This window comes from Sarcophilus harrisii, chromosome 3 (assembly GCF_902635505.1).
Source record: "Sarcophilus harrisii chromosome 3, mSarHar1.11, whole genome shotgun sequence".
NCBI classification, from domain to species: Eukaryota; Metazoa; Chordata; class Mammalia; order Dasyuromorphia; family Dasyuridae; genus Sarcophilus; species Sarcophilus harrisii.
This window is the reverse complement of record NC_045428.1, coordinates 601568822-601590489: the sequence shown is the minus strand read 5'-3', so window position 1 is coordinate 601590489 and position 21668 is coordinate 601568822. Positions and strand designations below refer to the sequence as shown.

Below are 21668 nucleotides of genomic sequence, written 5' to 3'. Positions count from 1 at the left end.
GCAATAGACAGGAAACCACAGTGAGTAAGGAGCTGGAAAGTCTTCTCACTGAGACTGAACCCTGAGAGCCTCAGAACGCAATGGACCCCGATCCTTCAGCTCACACTATTTGCCTGACCAGCCATTGAACTCCCCTCCCACTATCAATGGGCACCATCATGACCCCCATCCTCTCTGCCCTGCTGAGCCTTGGTGAGTCCTGGGGAGAGGGGACACCCAACTCAAAGAGACTTTAGATCTCATTGATGCCAGATACACACCAAATTATACAGAGGATTACCTTTAGCCCAAAAGGGAGGGGGCCAGTCTGAGGTTACTCAGCAAGGTGGGAGGGAAGGAGAGAAAAGATGAAACTCTTACGGGGGCCTTCAGCTACTTTCACAGAGTTCTGACTCCTTTTTCTGGGGATGCTGGGTAGGCAGAATATGGGAAACTGGGAGTAATCAGTATCATCTCTTCCAGGGCTATGTCTGGGCCACAAGATAAAGGGACAGGCAGGTGAGTTCTTTCCCCTTCCCCACCCATTCTTCCTGCCCACTGCAGAAAAATACTCCCAGGAAAGGGAGGTGGGGAGATCTGGGTTGGACTGATAGGGTTTAAGATGACAAAGAACCCAGTATGGGATGGAGAAGAAGAACATAGAAAAAGGAACCCTAGAATGATGGCCCTCATTCTTTTCCAGACGCACTCTCCAGACCCTCCCTCATGGCAGAGAATGGTTCTTTGGCCCTTCTAATGAAAAGTGTGACCCTCATATGCCTGGGACCATGGAAGGCTGATGAGTATGGCCTGGTGAAAAATCAAGGGCTTAGAAGGATAGAGATCATGAACGTGAAACCGTTTGGAAGGGAGGGCAAATTTCACATCTCATCAGTGCCCTTGGACCAGGCAGGGACCTACTCCTGCCACTACAGAAAAGCATTCCTCTGGTCAGAGCTCAGTGACCCCCTAGAGCTGGTGGTCACAGGTGAGGAAAGCCCAGCCTGCCCCATACCCCTCATGCAGGGTGGCTCAGGGTCCCAGCAGCCCCTCCCCAGCCCAGCCTGGCCCCAATCTTCCCTCTGCCTCTGCTCTTCCATCTTCTCCCCTGTCTTCTGCTCTCCCTGTAAGGCTAGAGGTGAGAGAAGGGAATCAGCACTTATTGGTCCAGCAGAATCAGTCTAGAAGTCTCTGTACTTCATGAAGATTCCATCTTTTCTGAGGTCCTGTCAGATTCTCCAATGACAAAAAAAAAGCTTTAACCCCTTTAAGGAAACTTTTGTTTCCTCAAAGGAGTAGGGCGATGGATGGAACAGTGGCGTTACACACAGAGAAAGGAGTGCTCTGGTGGCCGAGGGTGCAAGCACCATGGTGTTTAAAAGGCATTAAGCACTGAGTAGAGAGAATGAGAGGAAGAGTGGAGATAATAATTAATCTTAATCTCCTTTAGCAAAAGCTCTGAGCCTTTTCAGTCTTACAAGGGAAGGCTATTACTCAGTTAGTAACGATGTCAACAAAAACCAAAAGCAACTTGAAGCCCGTGTAAAGGGGCATAGGTGTAAAAGCTATCTGCCAGTCCTCCCCGAGGTGTGTATGAAACCTTTTGATGGGCTTCAGGATGGGGGAAGTTTAAAAGCTCTTTCAGGATTTACTTGGGCACAAACGAGACAGGGCAGTCCTGTTTAATTGTTTCTCCTGGCTTGTGACCAGTGAAAATAGGTTTCACAAGGGATGGGGAGAGCACTTTTCCCGAGTGAGTAACTTGGTGTGGGCCAATGAGAAGTTTCCACTGGCTCCCCTCTGGGATTAGAAGTGGACCTGAAGGTATTTGAAGTCACCCAGAAAGAGAAAGGATGTACCCCCTTTCTTTAGCTAAGGCTTGTTCCTGGGAACTATACGAAGGAGTATTCTCAGGGACTTGGGGATTTAAAGATGCCATAGTCAAGAGCAAACAGGAAGCAGCACAGGCAGCTGAATCTGCAAGCCTGTTTCCCTTGTCCTAAAGTGAATCCTCTTCTGTTGTCCTTTACAAAACATAATAGAAACCTCTCTGGGTCCATGGACAGCTTGCAGTAATTGTATAATTATTCCTGCATGCTAAATGGGTTTTTTTTTTGGCCTTCAAAAGTCCCCTTTCTCTCCATGTAGCCCCATACATGCAAAACATGAAAGACATTTGGAATTAGTATCGCTGTTCACTGTCATTCCTTTCCCCAATTCTAAAGCTCCGGTGAGGGCAAAAATGCTCTGAACCTGAGCCAGGGGAGGCCAGTGGTTGTCTGAGGGGGAGCTTAGAGGCTTCCTCAATTAGAGTGGCTGCGGCAGTCACTGCTCTAAGGCACAAGCGGCACCCCAAAGACAACCAGTTTCTTTGAGAAACCTCCAAAATGTAGCCATGCCTGCATCGGCTGTTTCTCTACAAGAGGTTCAAGGAGTGATAAGATTATCTGTAGGAGGTGGGAGTTAATTCAGACTGTTCAGCAGCTTGGGCCTTAGAAAAAGAAATTTTAATCTCCCCAGGACGCCAGAAAGTTAAGGGGCGTTTAATGGCACAGCCAAAGAAGCCTCTTGGGTTAGGTTGCAGATCAAGGCATCATCTACATCCAGGATAGCCAGTGCCTGTCCACATGTGTGGGATCTGTCAGGAAAGCCCTGAGTTAAGACCACCCATGTTAACTGGAGGGGGTTCCATTCCCCAGGAGTTGCCCATTCAAAAGCAAAAAGAAATTGTGAGTCTTTAAGCAATAGTATGCAAAAAAAAAGCAACTTTAAGGTCTAAAGTAGAAAATCACTGTGTTCTCTGGGATACTTGGATTATTCTCATGGCTTCTACTGACCACTTGCTCTGATTATAGAAATCTGCTATAAGAAGAAAAAGCAGGGACATGATTATAATAACGTTGACAATCAATCAGGCAGTAACAATTCCACCTCAGAGCCAGATTTAGGAATAATCAGGTGGGAAACAAAAAAAAAAAAAAAAAAGAACTGGGAAATTGAGTCAGAAGGATTTGACCTTAAGCAGAGGCTAAGATTGTCCTCCCAACTCTTGCCCAGATAAGGCGTTCACCTATAATAGTTCGGGAAGGTGTCTTTCTGAGTAACTTATGGCATTTCCCTCAAATAGCAGGTTATTGATTTAATGACTCATCAGGCAATCATATTCAAATTCAAAACTCAAAAGAATATCAGTTATAATTCCAGGAGACTTTATGTCTAACAGCAAATTCTAGTAATCACAACTTAGGGCTAAGTACATTATTTATAAAAGTTTAGCAGGACTTACACACATAGAAGATTTTGTTTAACATGTTTTATATGTTTAAATTCATTCTGATGCAAAGGATTAATCATTAAACCAGTTTATAGATTCTTAATAAATATATTCCTTCTTTAGGAATTATAAATCCTAAACAGGCTCATTTCTCAAGACTTATGACCTTCCTTACTCTGATGGTTCCAAGAAAACTGACCAGGTTACAAATTAAGGGGAATTGACAGAGACCCCAGGGAAGGGGCTGAGCTTCCTGTTGCCCACCCCAACTATTCTTAGTGCTTTGGTGGTCTGTGCAAGGCTAAAGAAACTTTCCACCTTCTTTTTGTTGCTCAGTTTATTCTGTCCTCAAGCTGTTGAAGCTTTGGAAGTTCTCAGGAAAGATTTCTATTCCCTTAAATAAGTTTCCCTTTTAGGAGAAAACAAGACTTCTTAAAATTGAGATAAGATGGATTTTAAAATTGACTTAACTTTAGTTTGTAAGACTCCCTAAGTCCTAATTAAATATTCCAGACAAACTGAATCGCCATTTGGTTATTTTCCAATTCACATGAACCATTTCTCTTTTGTGAGCCAGGAAAATGGTTAAATTGCCAGTTTTTACTGACAGGGCTCTCAGAAATCTGACTCTCAATAACTAAAAAGCAGGCTTTTGGCCAGCAATTTTAAGGTAGCAGTGAACTGCTTTTTTGTTTTCCTAAAGTTCCCAAACTCTTAAATGTTCTGTACACTATCAGTGCAGTAGATTATAATTTATATATCCCATTAGTGGGCTTTGATTAGAGCACCTTTAAAACTGTTTTTATCTCAAATGACATATCTCGTATGACAAATTTCACTTAGCTGAGCACATTTTTTTTCTCTCCCTCTCACCCCTTTGTCCATGTATCCCTGCTGCAGTCAGGGAAGGAAGGAAGAGGGATGGGGGAAAAAGCGACTCACTTTCCTCTATTCACTATCCTTCTAGTTCTAGGAAGCCTTAATTGGTTGAATTTGCTTCCAAATTACTTCACACACACACACACACACACACACACACATCATTTATCTCAACATTGGTATTGTATGTTGGTCACATCTAAAAAGCCATGTAAAGTTTTCAAATAGTAAGCAAATTATATCCAATAAAGCAGTTAACATTTATATAGCATTTTTATGCTAAGCACTACTACAATCATGTGATCTTCACAACAACGATTATTTCTCTTTATAAATCAGAAAACTGGGCAGAGATAAAATAATTTGCCATAAATTACAGAGCTAATCCATATCTACCACTGAAACAGAGAATGGTGAGCTTACCAAATGCAGAGGCTGACTGGCTTTCTCACCTCACACTGCCCTGCTGGGTGCTGCCAGGGCACCCGGATTCTCCAGTTGTTGGACAGAACCCACTGAAGGCTGGAGTGACTGGTGCCAGGATCTCCCTCTGATGGTAGTTTCAGCTGCCAGGAATCAGGGAATGCTGATTGTGGGGCCTGACCCCCATTCCATCCCCACTCTCCCAAGCTGTGTTGGGGAAGTGTTTGGGCAAGGTAGTGTGGGGTCCCCATGGATGTTGTTGCTTCTCCCAGTTGTATAGATGGGGCAATGTTTGAATTTCCCTAACATTATTTAGCATTCTCTTTTTTTAATCTGATCTGAGATGAGAGGGATTAGGAAACAGAGGGACTTGGACTATACTGATCTTGTTAGCAATCCCCAGAACTGAGATTCACTCAGGTCACCAGAAAGTGGCACGTGCTGAATGATCAGGGTTGTGGAGAGGGTCCCTTAATAACTTCTGGGGTACTTTCTCAATGAAGCAGAAGGGGCCTCCACACAAGATAGGAGTCAAGGAAAGGTTAGACAAAACTTGCTATACTGAATTTGTTTCTTCTTTTTCTTTTCTTTCAGAATGGGATAAATTCCTGAAATCATGCCCAATGTTTCAGGATTTTTTTCTTGTGATCTTAAAATGACTAATTGCCAAATGTCTTAATAATTATTCTCAAAGCCTTGAGAATCTGCTAAGATATTATTTTAGCAGTTCTATAATTTTAATTAGCTAACTTTATTTCTGTAGCCCCCAGTTTGGGCAGAGCTGGGGTCCATAGAAAAAGTCAGGCTTTTTCCCCTTTTAAGGGGAGAGTCAAGGATGTTAAGAAATCTTTCCCAACATTCTAACTATAGTATAGAAATGTTTTTTTCTTGCTGGTTGCATTTTAAATGTTTCCAGAACAAACACGACAGACATTCCATACAGAGACACAGACACAGACAAAAATGACATGGAAGAGGACTGTCCCATTTTTGTCAAAAGCCATAATTTTTTTTTGCCAAAAGTCATCCTACAGCACAGTGTCTCCTTCTCTGGCATTCCAGGAAGACAGGGGAAAGTTATTTTGTCGAGCATTGCACGAATTTCCAGGTCTGGGCGTCCCCAGTCAAGGAAAATCTGAAGATGGAGCTAAAAACAACCCAGATAAGCCTTCTCCCAATTGCTTGGGATGTTCCAGCTGTAGGATTGAGGGAGAAAAGAAAAGGAGACTTACCTTGATAAAGAGGGAATAAGCCAGGGGAGGCCAGACTCTCCCCATACAGGGCCATGAAATGTTGAGGTTTAAAAGGAAACCCCAAGAGGTTGTGATCACAGACCAGTGTTGTGAGGTGTCTCAAAAGGATTTGCAGGCTTGAGTCCATCTCCAAATCAAGGGGCAAAGTTTACTATAATTGTAATGACAATGGAAGCGGGCTAAGTTTCAAAAGGATTTTAGCAAAGAACCAGAAGCAAGAAGACAAATTTCTAGGAAAAGACAGAGAGATCTGGTTCTTAATATCACTAATATACTAATTTTTTGGTCCAGAGGTAGAATTGAGGAGTGGTCTATTCAGTATCATCTCAGGAACTTTTTTATCACTCACTGACTAGCAAATTATCTATCCGATAGTCAGCCATATTTGTGGGACTATCCTAAGATCGGAAAACTTTAGAAATATTGACAGACACAGTGTTAGAACCATAGCATTCTAAGGTCAGAGGACCTCAAGATTATTGCTATATTTCCCCTAGAAGCTGCACCTCAGTTCCTGTAAGCTGGAAGCAAAAGAGTGACTTCCTCACCTCCCATCTCTCCTCTGCCCAACACTATCTCTCATTGAATCAACACAGGCTCAGAGCTCTGACCCAAACTCAGAGAGGAAATCTCAAGGTCCTGGGGACAGCAATCAAATCTCACAACTGGACAGACTGCAGAGGTCATGCATACACATGCCCATTTCACAGATGGAAAAGTGAGATCCAGAGAAAGGGAGACCCTTTTCTAATGTCCCATACCCAACAAGTCTACGCAAAGCTGGGACTTCCTTGAGTCCTCTAGGCTTCTCTGGGTGCCCCTGCCCAGCCCTTAACCTTGCTCCTTTTTCATCCACAGAGAAGGCCACTTCAAGTCCTGAAACTGAGAACTGGCTGTTTGGTGAGCAATTGGAGGATTCACAATAGAGAAGATGGGGAAACAGAGCTGGATGCCCAATCAGGTCTGCCCATCCCATCCATGGTCCCCCTATTTCTGATGAATCCTCTTGTAGGACTGTATTATTCTTTTCCCACCTCTGGGTCTTGGTCTGGGTCACCCCCCTTCTTTGCACTCTCTCTCTCGCCACCTCCTCCTCTGACAAGGCACATTTAGTTCAGGAACCCCCCTAAGGAAGCCTTTCCCACCCCTCCCCCACCTCAGATGTTAGGAGCCCCCACTCCCACCCCCGGGAGGGCAGGGGCTGCTCTGTTTTGTCATTTGTGCTCTGGATGTGACCCAGCACAGGGGGAGGGCTTAATAATGTCTGGAGCCCTGGATTACTAAGAAGCTTGGGGCCTCCCTGAGGAGAGGGTACTGTCTCCCTCCTTTGGGCCAGGGCTCCCCAAAGAACAGGGTCATTCAGACCCTTCCCCCTCTTGGTCTTCATCCATGACTTGCCCAGGTCTCTCTAAGAAAAATGCAAGCATCTTGCTGGGCGTCTCAGCACTGCTCATCCTGCTCTTCCTCTTCCTCCTCCTCTTCTGCTGTCGCCGCCATCGGGCCAGAATCAGTGAGTTCTTGGGGCTGGGGGCAGCCGGGCACAGGGTCTGAGCCCCAGGGAAGGCTGACCCTCACTCTCCCGACAGGCAATGGGAGCAGAGGAGCAGAGGTCAAGAAAACCTCCAAGAGGTAGGAGCCCAAGATAGACCCTCCCCCACCACACCTCCCCCTTCTCAGACCCTCTCCCACCACACCTGCCCCCCCCAGGCCCACCCCTACTGTACCTGCCCCCCTTCCCAGGCCCTCCCCCTCACTCTGTGCCTTTTTGTTCCTCAGCTCATACTCAGCTTCAATCCCCACGGAGGAGACCTTGTGTGAGTGAGGGACAGGAGCGGGAGGGGCTGGGTGTCTGAGGGAAAGGCCTGGTCCTGGGCAGAGCCAGGGTCCTGATCCCCCCTGCTTCTCTTGCCTCCAGACATTGCTGTTGAGGATGGCAGACAGACAGAGGAGGCCACACAGGAGGACACTGCTGTGAGTCACTCATATCTCTACTGGGGGGAATAAATAAGGAAAGGCTTCCCCATGCTGACACCCAGTTGGGAGGTGGGGGTCAGGGTCCTTCCCCTGCTCAGCCTTTCATCTCCTCCTGCCAGGTTCCCAAAGGGGAAGACCCTCAGCAAGTGACCTACGCTCAGCTGAACCTCTGCAGTCTCAGGGCTGGGACCAATAACTCTCCCTCCTCTAAACCAGTGGAGCCCAGCCTCTATGCTACCCTTCGGTGAGCTCAGCCCAAGCCCAGGAGGCCCAGGAGGGAGAAGCCCCTCCCCAGCCTCTGCTTTCTGAGGACAAACCAGTTCTGCCCAATCAACCAGGCAAGCCAGATGTTAGAACACCTGCTCATCACCCCCAAGGGAAGGACATAAAGGACTACAAACTGCTGGGAGTAGGGTTCCTCCCTCTTGATCTCTGGCACAAAGAGGGCTTTGCTCCAATAGAATGTGCCCCCTATAGTGCCAAGTCACCAGAATAGGGGCAAACCAGATGAGGTCAGATGAAGCCTATTATCACCTAACAGGGTCCTGCCTCCATTGGATCTGTCAGTATAAGTGTAGGAGTCAGAGAACTCCCCTACCTCCAATAGAGATGAGGGAGAGACTAGGGTGAAGATGACAATCCCTGTAAGGACCCCACTCTTCCTACTGACTCCCAATGTGCTCAGGTCTGGGTTTGGAGAGAAAGCAACCAGAATAGGAAGGAAAAGTGTCTCTGTGATGAGTGACTGGTTATTGGGGGAATCAGAGAGAGCGCCTTCCATCCATCTCCTTCCTCTGAGCTTTTATCTAGGCCCAACAAAGCCTGGAGTAGGAAACCAGGCAATAGGATCCGAACTGGCTGTTTGACCTTGGACAAGATCTTCTCTTTCATTTTCCTCTGATATAAAATGAACTCCTATTAGTGCAGTTCTCAATCACTCTGCTCCTGTGTATAGTTTTATGGGCCACAGAACTCTGGCCAGAAACCCTAGGGACAAATTGTCAAGAAAGACCACAGCTACAATGAAGAGCTCAAGAGATAGAGTTTCTGAGTTATTAATAATCAATTTATTAATTACGCTAGCTGATAATCAATAACTTGATGACCAGTTTTTTCTCTTGATAAACAAAGATGAAACAATTCATATCCCTTAATGTTTAAATATCTTTAGAAAGGAGGAGCCTTTGACAGGTGAAAATCAGCCTGGATTGGTGAACACAACTAATGAAAGGGTAGACATATTAATGAGAAGGTGGGCTAAAAGTCTCCAGCTCCTCCTGTTGAGAACATTACTTGATCATAACTCTCAGCAGCCTCTAACAAATCTGGACAAAGGAATCCATCTCTACTCAGGACTCTCTGCTTGGTTTTCTCTTGGTTTTCTTCACAAGCTGGGTCACCCTAAATTCTAAAGGAGGGTCTGCAAGAATAGACTTATTTCTTTCAAAGACTGATTAACTGACTGGTCTACAGACACTGGTCCCTGCATGAAGAAGTAGAAAGGAAAAACCTCAATCTTCATTTACTAAGTGGTTCAAAATATAATAGAAAACTAATCATTTCTCTCACCTCCTTCTGGAAATGCAGGACTGAGGCTCTCCAGGCATCTATCCCAGACTCATGATCCTCCCAAGATATGCTTTTCACTGTCCCCTCTCTTCTTTCCTCTCCTCTCATTAATATATTCATACTCACAGTGAAAAGGAGGCTGCTGGCTAAGATGGTTTCCAGAACTATAAACCGGCTCTCACATCCCTAAAACATCCAAACTCTAATGAGAATTATTTTTTATTTCCTCTTTATTATTTGGGACTAAGTATCATTCCTCCTGCAAATTTTGGTTACCTAAAATCCTGTCTTCTGTTCATATTAACCTCATTTGAACAAACCTTTCTCATAAGATATAAAAATTTAATTACAGCCTTAAACATTCTATAATAAGAAGCCAAAAGTTTCCTAACTCGTTGGAGACTCGTTGGGGATCTTCTTCATCAATTAGGCTATTCATGAATCCTCTAATAATCGTTTAATTTGGATCCTTACAAAATGTTAAACTTTTATGATATTAAAAGAAGTATCTGTTTTTTCTTTAATGTCAATGGCTTAACATTTCAATATATAAAAGAATTATTTTTCTGTAACTCTGGTGTAATCTTGCCCATAAGAAATTTGGAAAAATATCTTTGGGGTAGACCATATGTCAAAAACAGTACTAACAAGATAGAGTCATGGAAAATGAGGAATCATGTTATGGGCCAGATTTCTGAACTTGAAACAAAGGATTCTTACAAGGTGCTAAGTCAGTGGAATTGATAGAAACAATAATTATCTAATTTAGCCTGGTTCAGTATGATTGATTTAATCCTACAAGGAGGTGTTATGGGCCAGAGCTTGAAACAAGGTACTAAGCAGAATTGAGGAGACAATGGTTAAATCTAGTTTAGCATTGATTTAATCCTAAACAAGTAATGGTTTCCTAATGATATAATGATTGGTTTGTACTAAGTGTACAGCATATAAGCAAGAAGTTCTCAGGGCCAGAAAGGACAAGTGCACTAGAAGCTCTTGGAGGCAGAGACAGATTCATTCCATTGTCCACCTTTGTGGTGGCTGAAGGCTGAAGCACAAACCTTTGGATTCAGAGAGATTCAGAGTGCAGAGAAGGAGGCAGGAGCTCAAGCTCTCAGAACCAAAGAGAGACATAGGCCTCTAAGAAAATTAGCTGAGCCCTAAGTGAAGGACATAGGACTTTGAAGGAGACAATAAAGGATTTGGACTGTAACTCCTGGCTACACGTGTGATGATTACTGACTTGAAACGAAAGCTGCTCCCAGAGATCCCAAGAAAACCTCAACAGAAAACAGTACATTTTAGAGAGAACTTTACAGAATAACCAGGAGAAAAACTGCCCTACCATTCAAAGGACTTAAAAGAGTCTTCTTGGAAAGGTGGGGAGACTTGGAGCCAGTCAGTAGTTGAACAAGCATGAGTTAAGTGCCTGCTGCGTGACATCACTGTGCTAAGTCTAGGGATACAAAAGATCCACGTCCTATCCTTAATGAATTCACAGTTTAATGGGGAAAGAGGAGAAAACATTCCAACAAGTAAGGATACACGGGAACTAGACAGGAAAAATGACAGCGAATCAAGAAGAAAAAGGGATTAAAATTTAGAAGACATGGGGGGAGTGGTACAGTAGTCTCTTCTATCAGGTAGGAATTTAAGAAGCCTGTAAAAGAGGAGGAGAGGGAAGGAGAAGAGTGAAGAAGGCAAAGTAGAAGAAGGAAACAAGCATTTGCTAAGCACTTAAGATGTGCCAGATCCTGTGCTTAAGCACCTTACAGAAATGTTGTTTGATCCTCATAACAATCTTGAGAGATAGCTGCTGTTGTTACCCCCATTTTAGGTTTTAGGAAATAGAGGTATGTATAGTTTAAGGAAAAGGACAGGAGAGAGGAGGGGAGGGGAAGGAGATAGGACAGGAAGAGAGAGGACAGGACAGGAGACCAGGGCTAGCAAGAGGAAGGGAAGTATCTAACTAGGCAATGGCTGAACAAAAACTGGGATGGGATGGGATGTACAGAATAGACTCTTTTTCTCAATTGTATTTTATTTTTCTAAATACGTGTATAGTTTTCAACTTCATTTCTGTATTTCAATTTTTTCTGCTTCCCTTCCTCACCTGCCCACTCCCCAGAACAGCAAGCAATCTGATATGGGTTAAACATGTATAAAACTTTTAAACATATTTCTCTATTTGCCATATTGTTAAAAAAAATCAGACCAAAAGGGGAAAAAATATGAAAAAGAAAAGCAAACAAACAAAAAAAGATAAAAGCACTCTGATTCGATCCACATTCAGTCTCTATAATTCTCTCTGGATGGAGATGGCAATTTGTAATGGACTCTTATTACACCATGAGAAATTAGGAAAAAAATTATTTCAGAGAATTCTGGATAGCATAAACAGATGCAGGACAAAGTGAATGAAACCAAGAAAGCAATTTAAATATCAAGACAAAAATATTATAAAGAAATATAACAATGAAGGACCAAAAACTTCTGACCAGGCCATGACTAAGCATGACTCCGGATGAGGTCAGATGAAGCCTATGAGCACTTGCTGGTAGAGAAGAGGTAGATACTGAGTACAGAAAAGGACAGACATTCAGTGGACAGAGTCACTTTGTGGATTAGTTTAGCTTTTTTGAGTTGTTGTTTTTTCTTATCTCTAGGTTTTTCATTTGGAAAAGGGATTTGGCACAAAAGGGGGAATTAGAGAAGAGGCACATCATTATTACAATAGTAATACCAAAAAATGATCCCATTGTTTAAAATGGACAAAAAAGGAGAGGAAGGATCAAAAGGGATTGTGGGCAAGCAGGTTAGTTTACTTCCATGAAGATGAAAGAAATCATTATTAATAACAAGGATTTGAGAAGATTCAGGTTCTCCCCTTTTTTCTGAAGTCTTTATTTTAAATCCCAGTCTCTAAAGGTTGAATTAACTTGTAGGTCAGAGGAACAAGCTTTTATGGCAGCCCATATATAAGAACCATTGACTAATCTCAGCCTTCCGAGCATTCCTTTTCATTTTTCAGAAGGCAGACCACAGGAGAGCAAAGTGGAGTTCTCTTTTTGGTTTAGGTAGAGAGGAAGCCTGTGTATCTGTGTGTGAGTCATCACTGTCTCTTGGGAACTGTCCATGGTGCCGTTGGAGGAAGTCTGTTCCTGTGGGCCATTTACTCTTCTCAGGAGCTGTCCATGGTGCCCTTGCGGGTAACCTGTACCTGGCAGTGGCAAGTCCCTGCCTGCCTGCAGTAAACCCAAGTAGGACTTAGCTGATGCTATTCCACTACCCAGGGAAATTAGATGCATTTTCCAGAGAAGGCTATAGCATTAAAGGAAACTGGCAAAACCTTCTTGGCTTTCAGCTGGGACTTTAAGGAAGCAGGGAAGGCCATTTCCTTGTGAGGAAAAAAATGACCTTTTCTTTCTACTTAATTACAAGAATTTGTCCTTGTGTTCATGATTGATTCCTCTGTCAAAAGTTTTGCATTTAGACTCTAAGCACTTCCGGAATCCCCTTATGCAATTAGGAATTCATTATTGGTCTACATTCACTGTTAATCAGTAGACAGCAGATAATTTCTTTTCTTTTCATGCAATTTGCATTCCCCTACAACTTCTTGCAAAATATTCTCAATATCTTGTTAAGTCAAATGGTATTCTCTGTTTAATTTATAGAATAAAACAAGCACTTGCATAACAGTATCATAAAACAGACAATTGTATATTAAATTGAAAATCTACTATGTACAACTTGCTATTCCTTTTAAATATATATACAAATTATTGTGTAAATTTTCTTTTTTTTCTTTTTTTTCTTCCCTCACCACCCCACCCAGACCTAAAGATGGCTACCATCAGACAAATAGGTATATAGGTATGAAAGATTATTCTATATATATTTGTATTTATTCGTTTTTTTCTCTGGCTGTAGATAGCAGTTTTCTTCATATATCCTTTATTTTTAATTTATGTATTTATAATAGTTCAAATGACTTAGTCGCTCAGTCTTTTTTAAAACAATATTGCTGTTACTGAATACGATGGGGTTTTTTTGTTTCTACTAATTTTGCTCTTCATTATTTTGTGCAAAACTTTCTATGCTTTTCTAAGAAATTTCATACAGTACAGTAGTATTCCATCACATGTATAGATCCCATCTTCCTCAACTGTTCCCCAATTGATGGGCATCCCCTCGATTTCCAGTTCTTTGATAACACAAGGAGAGCTGCTATAGACACACTATTCACATTTAAAGTTATAATTACTACTTGTGAATTTCCATCCATCTTATTTTTATTCAATATTTTTCTTCTCAGCTTCTCTTTTTACCCTATTCCTATTATCTTATCTTCTCTCTTCACTCTTCCAATACTCATCCCATAGACCCATCCAAAAGTTCCCTTACCCTCTTTCCCCAATCTACCAACCCCAATATATACATCTCTCTAAAAGTTCCCCCTCAATCTTGTCCCCTAGTTTTCCTACCTCTCTACATATTCAGAAGACTTCTAGATCCTTTCAGATGAACACATTGTTTTCTCTTTAACCCATCTGAAAGTAAGGTTTCAACTGTACCAGTCTCTCACTGTGACCTACTTCCTTAATTCTTCCTCTCACACATCATTTTAATAAGGGTTTCCTTTTACCTTTTCATATTCAATTCTGTTTTTTAGTATCAGCTCATCATACACAACTCAACCTCAACCTTTCTTTCAAATCTCAACTTTCATTCATATTTCAAAATAATGAGTATAGTTTTTAGAATAGTGATAACCTTTCCATATATATTAATAAATAAAGTGTGGCCTTAAGGGGTGCCTTAGGGGCAGCTAGATGGTACAGTGGACAGAGCACTGACCTTGAAGTCAGAAAGATCTGAGTTCAAATCTGGCCTCAAACACTTAATACTTTCTAGTTGTATAACCTAGGAAAGTCTCTTAACCCCAATTGTTTCACCAAAAAAAAGAAAGAAAAAAAAAAACAAAGGAGTGCCTTATAATTACTCTTCTATGTTTTCCTTATATTTCTTCTGGATATTTTATATCAGATTTCCTATTGAGTTCTGGTCTTATTGTCACAAATCTTTGAAAGTCTTTCAATACATCAAATATCCATTTGTTTACACTCAGAATTATACTCAAGTTTTCTGGATAAGTTATTCTTGGACACAACTTCAGATTTTTGGTTCTTTGAAATATAATGTTCCAAGACCTGCTGGATTTTAGAGTAGAAGCTGCTACATCTTCTGAAATCCTGACTGTACTTCCTAAAGTATTTAAATTAGGGTTTTTTCTTGTTGATTGTAATATTTTTTCTTTAATCTGGGAATTTGGGAACTTGCAAATCATAAATATTTCTACTTCTACTTCTTTTTCCTCTTGTTCTAGAAGTTCAAGATAATTTTCCTTAATAATTTCTTGTAATATTCTATCTAGATTCTTTTTATCATAATTTTCAGATATGCCAACTATTATTATATTCTCCTTGACTCTTCTCAAGAGTAATTGTTTATCCAAAAAAGTGTTTCAGGATCTCTTCTGTTTTCTAGTTTTATTATTCCTTGGTGTCTTTTTTTAAAACATACTTATTTGTTTATTTAAAACTTAAATGCAACATAAAAAACAAAATAGAAAAACAAAAACAAAAAATTCTCATGTGTCCCACAGAACACCAAAAAGGATGCAAACCATGAATTTCCATTTCAAGAAAATATATATAATAATAGAAGAATATATTCATAATTGTCCATCTTTGCTTTCTTATAGGTTTTCTTATGTTTTCTGCTGTGTACTTTTTACTTTTTTCTTAGTTCCTCTTTTCTCCCTTCAACCTCCCCCAATAGTTAACCACAAATATATTAATATATAGCTAGATAAACATCTGCACACAGAGACACACTCATATATATGCATATATTCACACACATAGATACATTTTTATATTGACATACATCTAAAGCAATATTAATGTGATGTAGATTTCTCTCTTGATTGAATTTTTTTAATTTTGATTTTGTCTGAGATCAATGATTACTATCATTATTTTTTTCTAATAAATTCTACTCCTAATCATTGTTATTGTATCTGTGTATAGCTCTTCTTATCTCTGCTACCACTTCTACTTTACTTCTATGCTTTAACTTGCCTTGCTATTACTTACCCTCTTCATTGCACCTCACCATGGATCACTCCCTTATCTTCTCCCCTCACCTTTTCCTTCTCTTTTTATCTTATTAATGCTAATTTACACACTTTATCCCATTCCTCTTAAACTACATACCCTTCTATATTCCACTTTATCCTGTTCCCTCTTTCCTTATTTCTTTATAGATTTTGGAGTGTGCTATGTCATTCTTTTTTTTATTATTTATTTATTTAATATTTTCTCCAGTTACATTCAAAACATTTTTTACATTTGTTTTTTAAGATTTTTGAGTTCTAGTTTCTCTCTTTTATCCCCACTCACAATTAAGAAACGTCATGTGAAGTTATGTAAAACATTTCCATAAAAGTTAAGTTGTGAAAGAAAACTAGATCTCCCACCCTAATGAGAATAAAAACTCTCAAGAAAAATTAAATTAAAAATAAAGAGAGAGAGAAATAGCAAATGCATTGATTTGTATTCAGACTCGATCAGTTTCTTCTCTGGATATGGATAGGAGTTTTCATCATAAGTCCTTTAGAATAGCTGTAAATGATTGTACCACTGAGAATAACAAAATCATTTACAGCTAGTCATCCCAAAACATTGCTATTACTTTGTATACAGTATATTTCACTTTATTCATGGAGGACTTTCCAGGTTTGTTGTTTGTTTCCTGAGCATCCTGCTCATCATGTCCCAGAGAACAATAATATTCCAACAGAGAAATTTGCTTCGAAATTTCTTTTACAATTACTACTGCTAATTATATTCCCTTCCATTTTTTCTCTCTCCTTTCATCCTGTTCTTCCTCACAAGTGTTTTGTTACTGATCACTCCTTCCTCCAATGTGCCCTCTTTTTTATCACAAAACACTGCTTCCATTATCCTATTCCCCTTCTATTTTCCTGCAGGGTAAGATAGATTTCTATGCCCCCATTGAATATGTGTGTTATTTCGTACTTGAGTCGATTCTGATTAGTACTTCCTGTCTTCCCCCTCTCTTCCTCAGCACTGTAAAAGCCATTTTTGTTTTTTACTGTCTTTATGGCAGACAATTGGAGAATGGCTGAATAAATTGTGGTATATATAGTATATCGTTGTTATGAAATATTATTGTTCTGTAAGAAATGACCAGCAGGATGATTTCAGAGAAGCCTGGAGAGACTTACACGAACTTATGCTGAATGAAATGAGCAGAAGCGGATGATTATACACTTCAACAACAAGACCATACGATGATCAATTCTGATGGAAGTAGCTCTCTTTAACAATGACATGATTCAAACCAGTTCCAATTGTTCAGTGATGAAGAGAGTGAACTACAGCCAGGAAGAGAACTGTGGGAACTGAGTATGGACCACAACATAGCATTCTCACTCTCTCTGTTGATGTTTGCTTGCATTTTATTTTTCTTTTCAGGTTTTTTTGTTCTTTCTAGATCTGATTTTTCTTGTGCAGCAAGATAACTGTATAAATATGTATACATGTATTGGATTTAACATATATTTTAACATATTTAACATGTATTGGACTACCTGCCATCTAGGGGAGGGGGTGGGGGAAAGGAGGGGAAAATTTGGAACAGAGAGTTTTGTAAGGGTCAATGTTGAAATATTTTCCATGCATATGTTTTGTAAATAAAAAGCTTTAATAAAAAAATTAAAAAATAAAAAGGTCCTGGACATCTCTCCCAACTTCCTGACATGGTCCTCAGTCTTCAGGAATGGTTGAGATACAATGAGGGAGGGGGGGAGGGGAGAGAAGAGAGTTACATGAGGAGTTCCTGTCCCGGGACCTATTCGTCTTGATTTATGCAGAGCCAATCCAGGATCCTTCCTTGACCAGGTCTAATAGCCCCTGTGCTGGATACTAAGGAAGAAGAGAACAGAGGATTCTGGGACATGTGCTGGACCTAGAAGGAACAGAGAAGGCACAGGTTTGATAAGAAGGAGAAAAGAGTCCTGAGTCCTTTGCTGGGAGGGGAGGAGGTTGGGGAAAGAGATGTCAGTCCTTTACTGAGTCTCCTAATAGAGAAAGTGGCCAAATTCAGCTGCTGTCGCACTCTGCTTGTGCATCTGGGAAAAGGAATCATTCGAGGTCTGATTTATTTAAAGATTTATATTTAATTAAGGATATATAATTTTAATCAAATTTATTAATTAAAGATACATAATATCTTTATATTAATTGTAGATATTTATTTTAATTTAATTAAAGATATGTAATATTTTAATTAAAGATATATAACCTCTCTATATATGGGTGTATATATCTATATGTGTATATATAGGCATATCTAGATCTATATATAAGATACATATGTGTGTATGTAAAATAATCCCAGGTGAAAAATAGTTCCAAGGGACTAAAGCAGATCCCTCCTCCCCCCCCCAAAAAAAAAAGTGAAAGGAAGTTCCAGAGAAGGAAATTAAAAGGAGGTTCCCTGGTATCCTGGAGTGTCCCCTAAAACGACCATGTATCTGCTTCTGGCCCAAAGGGCCTCAACCTAGTCACAGGACAAGCCCCCTGGGGAGCTGAGCTGATCTCCAATGGCTTCTTCCCCTCTCCCACAATCCCAGTTGAGGTTTTGAGCATGAAGGAAAGATTGCTGTAACGAGGGAGCGCCCAGCCAGGCCCGTCCTCCGGGGGCCCCCGATCAGTCAGGCCCTGCGGGAGCCGGGGGAGAGCTGGGTCCGACTCAGGCGGAGGTGGGGGCGATGGGGAGGAGGGCGGCTTTGCATCTTCGGGCAAGTCCCTGAGATTAGGGGTGGGGGGAGGGGGTGAAGAGGAGGAAGGGAGGCGTCTCTCAGGGAGGGGCCGGGGGCCACAGTGCCCACAGCTTAGGGAGGGGCTATCCCAAGGGCCTGCCACCTTTTCCACATGATCGAGTGGGTGCAGACACACTCACAGTCGCATGGACACACGTGTACTCAGAGATGCTCACACTCACATACCCATCGACACGTGTACACACAGTCACATGGACACACGTGTACTCAGAGATGCTCACACTCACATACCCATCGACACGTGTACACACAGTCACATAAACATACACACTCACAAGCTTACACACAGCTATACACAATCCTGTGCATGCCTTCACATATACATGTGCTACACACGCTCTAGTAACGATACATATACACACATAGGTGTATACACTAATAAATATATACACACATGTACACACCTTCACACACTCACACTCACACTCTCACACTCACACATACTCACACACACTCACACTCCTCAGCCCTTACTCCCCACGGGGGTTCCAGCAGGTGACACGGCAGCTGGCCAGGAGATGGCATTGGCTGCGGCCTCCGAGGGCTCAGGAGGATTTCGGTCCCGAGTCAGGCCCAGAGCCCCGGGCACCCTCAAGGAAAGATGCTTGCCCTTTCTCAGTCAGCCCTTTCCGTTTGCCTCAAAGGACTGGGGGGGGGGGTTGCTAATTGACGTCATTTGGTTCAGTGATGTTAGGGAGGCTTCAACTGGCTAAATATTTTACAGGAACGCCCTGGGGGAGGGGGGCTCATAAGCAGTGGTACTAGAGAGTAATCAGCCCGTCCTGGGACCTGACCCTCCAGTCTGGGGCAAGCGGGGAGTCCCAGGCCTCTCATCCACAGAAGGCAGAGGCCCAGGCAGTCCCGAGGATGGGATGGACACAATAAGGTTCTTGGGGAAACTCCAGAACAGCCGCCCCTGGGCCCTAAGGTAGCAGCTCCCCAAGCAGCCCCCCCATCAGCCCCTTATTTGGAGGTTAACCTTTAACCCCTTAGGGACCAGTACCCGGGGAAGGCTCTGCGGACTGGGGATTGAGCCCAGTCTCAGAGAGAGCCAGGGTCGGGCCGAGGGCAGGATCGTGTCCGCAGAGTCAGATTCACAGACCCCTGGGGAGCCCAACTCCTGCCAATTGGGAGGCGGGGGGTCTGGGAGGCCGACACCTCACGCTTCCCCGGGGAGCTTTCCCAGGTTCTGGGGCCAGAATCAACGTCAAAAAAGCAAGAACTGTTCCATCTGTCACAAGGTGCCTGCCCCCACCCTTCCCCCACAGCATGGGGCCAGCAAGGAGGCAGCACCCACAAAGAGGAAGGGGAAGTGAAGCTTCCCAGAGTTTGGGAACCTCAGAGCAGAGCCAGCCCTGCTCCCGTCCTGTGCCTCCGTCCTGGTCGGCCAGCAGCCCCCCTCCCACTGGGACCACCATGAGCCCCGCCCTCTCTGCCCTGCTGTGCCTCGGTGAGTCCCAAGAAGCCCCCACGCTGGAGGGGACATTACAGAGCCCCAGGTCCCGCCCACCCCACCCCCATTTTGTGGGGAAGAAGGGCCTGACAAGCCAGAGATCAGCCACCAAGAGGGGGGAGAGGGGAGGAGCTGGAAGTTGGGGGTGGGGGAGTCTCTGAGCCAGGCTCTGGGTCCTGTCTCCTTGCTTCAGAGATAGGGGTGGGGAGGGTGTGGGGGCTTCACCGACAGTAATCAGGCTCTTCTCTGCCAGGGCTGTGTCTGGGCCACAGGATGAGGGCGCAGGCAGGTGAGTCCCTCCCCTTCCACCCCCAGAGCAGACAGCTCCCCAGGAGAGGGAGGTGGGAGGAGGTCTGGACTGGGCTGGCAGGGCTTGAAGGGGGGACCCAGTTTGGGGAGCAGAGAGCAGGGGATCCCCTGGGGCTGACACCTCTCATTCCCTTCCAGACAAGCTCCCCAGACCCTCCCTCAGGACAGAGAATGGGTCACTGGCGCCCCAAGGTCGAAGGGTGACATTGAGGTGCCAGGGGTCACCGGGGGCTGCTGAATACTTACTGGCAAAAGATCTGGGATCTGTATACCAACGTATTGGCTCCGAGCTGCCACGGAAAGATGAGGTTGAGTTTTCCATCCCATCAATGACAATGTATCACGCAGGGACCTACTCCTGCTGCTACAGAAAAGGATCCCACTGGTCAGAGCACAGTGAGCCCCTGGAGCTGGTGGCCACGGGTGAGGAAGTCCAGGTCACTCCGCCCCTCAGGCAGGGCTGGCACGGGGTCCCAGCAGCCCCTGAGCTCCTCCCCTGCCCAGCCTGGTCCCAAGCTGCCCCCTGACCCTGCCCTTCTGTCCTCTCCCTTGTTCCAGCCTCTGCTCTCCCCTGGGACTAGAAGTGGAGGAAGGGAATCAGCATTTATACAGCACCTACTGTGTGCCAAGCCCTTTACATTACTGTCTCATGATAACTCTGACTGATGGGGGCTATCCTATTTTACATGGCGGGGGCAGAGGGAGGGGTGGGAACTGAAGCAAACACAGAGGAAGTGACTAGCCCAGGATGAACTCGCTGGGAAATGTCTGAGGCTGGATTTTAACTCAGGGCCTTCCTGACTCCAGGCCAGGGCTCCAGTCTCTGCACTTCCAGCTGCCTCAGTCAGGTCCCATCTTGGGCCAGACTGGATGAGGGAGGTTCAGCTTGGGGCTCAGGAGCCCAGACAAAGCTGGTGGTTCCCTCTCTCAAGCCAGAGGAGAGTGGAGGGGCCGGCTGCTGCTCTGTGCCCTCCCCCAGGCCAGACCTGGCAGGGGGGGGGAAGGAAAGGGGTGTGTGTCCTCTGGGTAGTCCCAGGGGTCTCTGTGGGAGGTCAGGATAGAAGGGAAAAGGGAATTCCAGCCAAGCCTCTTATCTACCTTCCCAGGGTCCGCAGTGAGAGCAGCCTCTGCTTTGGGGATGAGAGCCAGCCCACTTGGGTCATAACCGGCCATAACTGCCCCCCACAGAGACGCCCACCCCCTCAGTGGAGAGATTCTGTGAGAGAGGACCAGGATCTGGGGCTCCCAGCCTCCTGCCAGGGAGGGGACCGTGGCTCCTTTCCCAGAACTGACCTAAATTTGTTTCTCTGTCTGTCTCTGTCTCTGTCTTTCTCTCTGTGTCCCTCTGTCTCTGTCTCTCTCTGTCTCTGTCTCTCTGTCTCTGTCTCTCTGTCTCTCTCTCTCTCTTTCTCTCTCTGTCTCTTTCTCTCTGTCTCTGTCTCTGTCTCCCTCCCTATCCACTTTCCCCTCCCCCCAAGGTTTCCAAGACCCTTTTTCTACCCAAGAAGCTGGGAGGTTTCCTTTCTTCCTTCAGCCCCAGGCTGGGGTGCCAGGCCCCCCCCCCAGCAGCCAGATCTGCCCCCACCCTGAAAGAGAAGCCTTAGAGCCCTAACTGCTGCC

The 21668-nt window shown here is 43.8% G+C and overlaps 2 protein-coding genes across 5 annotated transcripts in view; both read left to right on the top strand.

Annotated features, from left to right (window-relative positions):
- Positions 1 to 21668, top strand: part of LOC105750197 (platelet glycoprotein VI-like) — an 84024-nt gene that overhangs the window by 59153 nt on the left and 3203 nt on the right. The window contains exons 1-3 of one of the 4 annotated variants that reach the window (XM_031963466.1): positions 19593 to 19736; positions 19993 to 20028; positions 20187 to 20471. The exons of 2 other annotated variants lie outside the window; for them this stretch is intronic. In XM_031963466.1, the coding sequence (XP_031819326.1) occupies positions 19703 to 19736; positions 19993 to 20028; positions 20187 to 20471 (355 nt within the window). In that variant the 5' untranslated portion in view covers positions 19593 to 19702. Of the gene's footprint in view, positions 1 to 19592; positions 19737 to 19992; positions 20029 to 20186; positions 20472 to 21668 lie in introns of those variants that run through there. One more of the 4 variants, XM_031963468.1, reaches the window with a different exon arrangement.
- Positions 5923 to 8994, top strand: LOC105749958 (leukocyte immunoglobulin-like receptor subfamily B member 2). Its single transcript, XM_031963477.1, has 7 exons — positions 5923 to 6526; positions 6667 to 6769; positions 7211 to 7318; positions 7395 to 7437; positions 7585 to 7622; positions 7724 to 7779; positions 7902 to 8994. The coding sequence occupies exons 1-7, from the start codon at positions 6494 to 6496 to the stop codon at positions 8028 to 8030; spliced, it is 510 nt and encodes a 169-aa protein (XP_031819337.1). The 5' UTR covers positions 5923 to 6493; the 3' UTR covers positions 8031 to 8994.

Coding starts and splice junctions, on each gene's coding strand:
- LOC105749958 (XM_031963477.1), top strand. CDS start 6,494: ATGCATACACATGCCCATTTCACAGATGGAAAA. Junction 6,770..7,210: donor AGAGCTGGATGCCCAATCAG/GTCTGCCCATCC, acceptor TGACTTGCCCAG/GTCTCTCTAAGAAAAATGCA. Junction 7,438..7,584: donor GTCAAGAAAACCTCCAAGAG/GTAGGAGCCCAA, acceptor TTTGTTCCTCAG/CTCATACTCAGCTTCAATCC.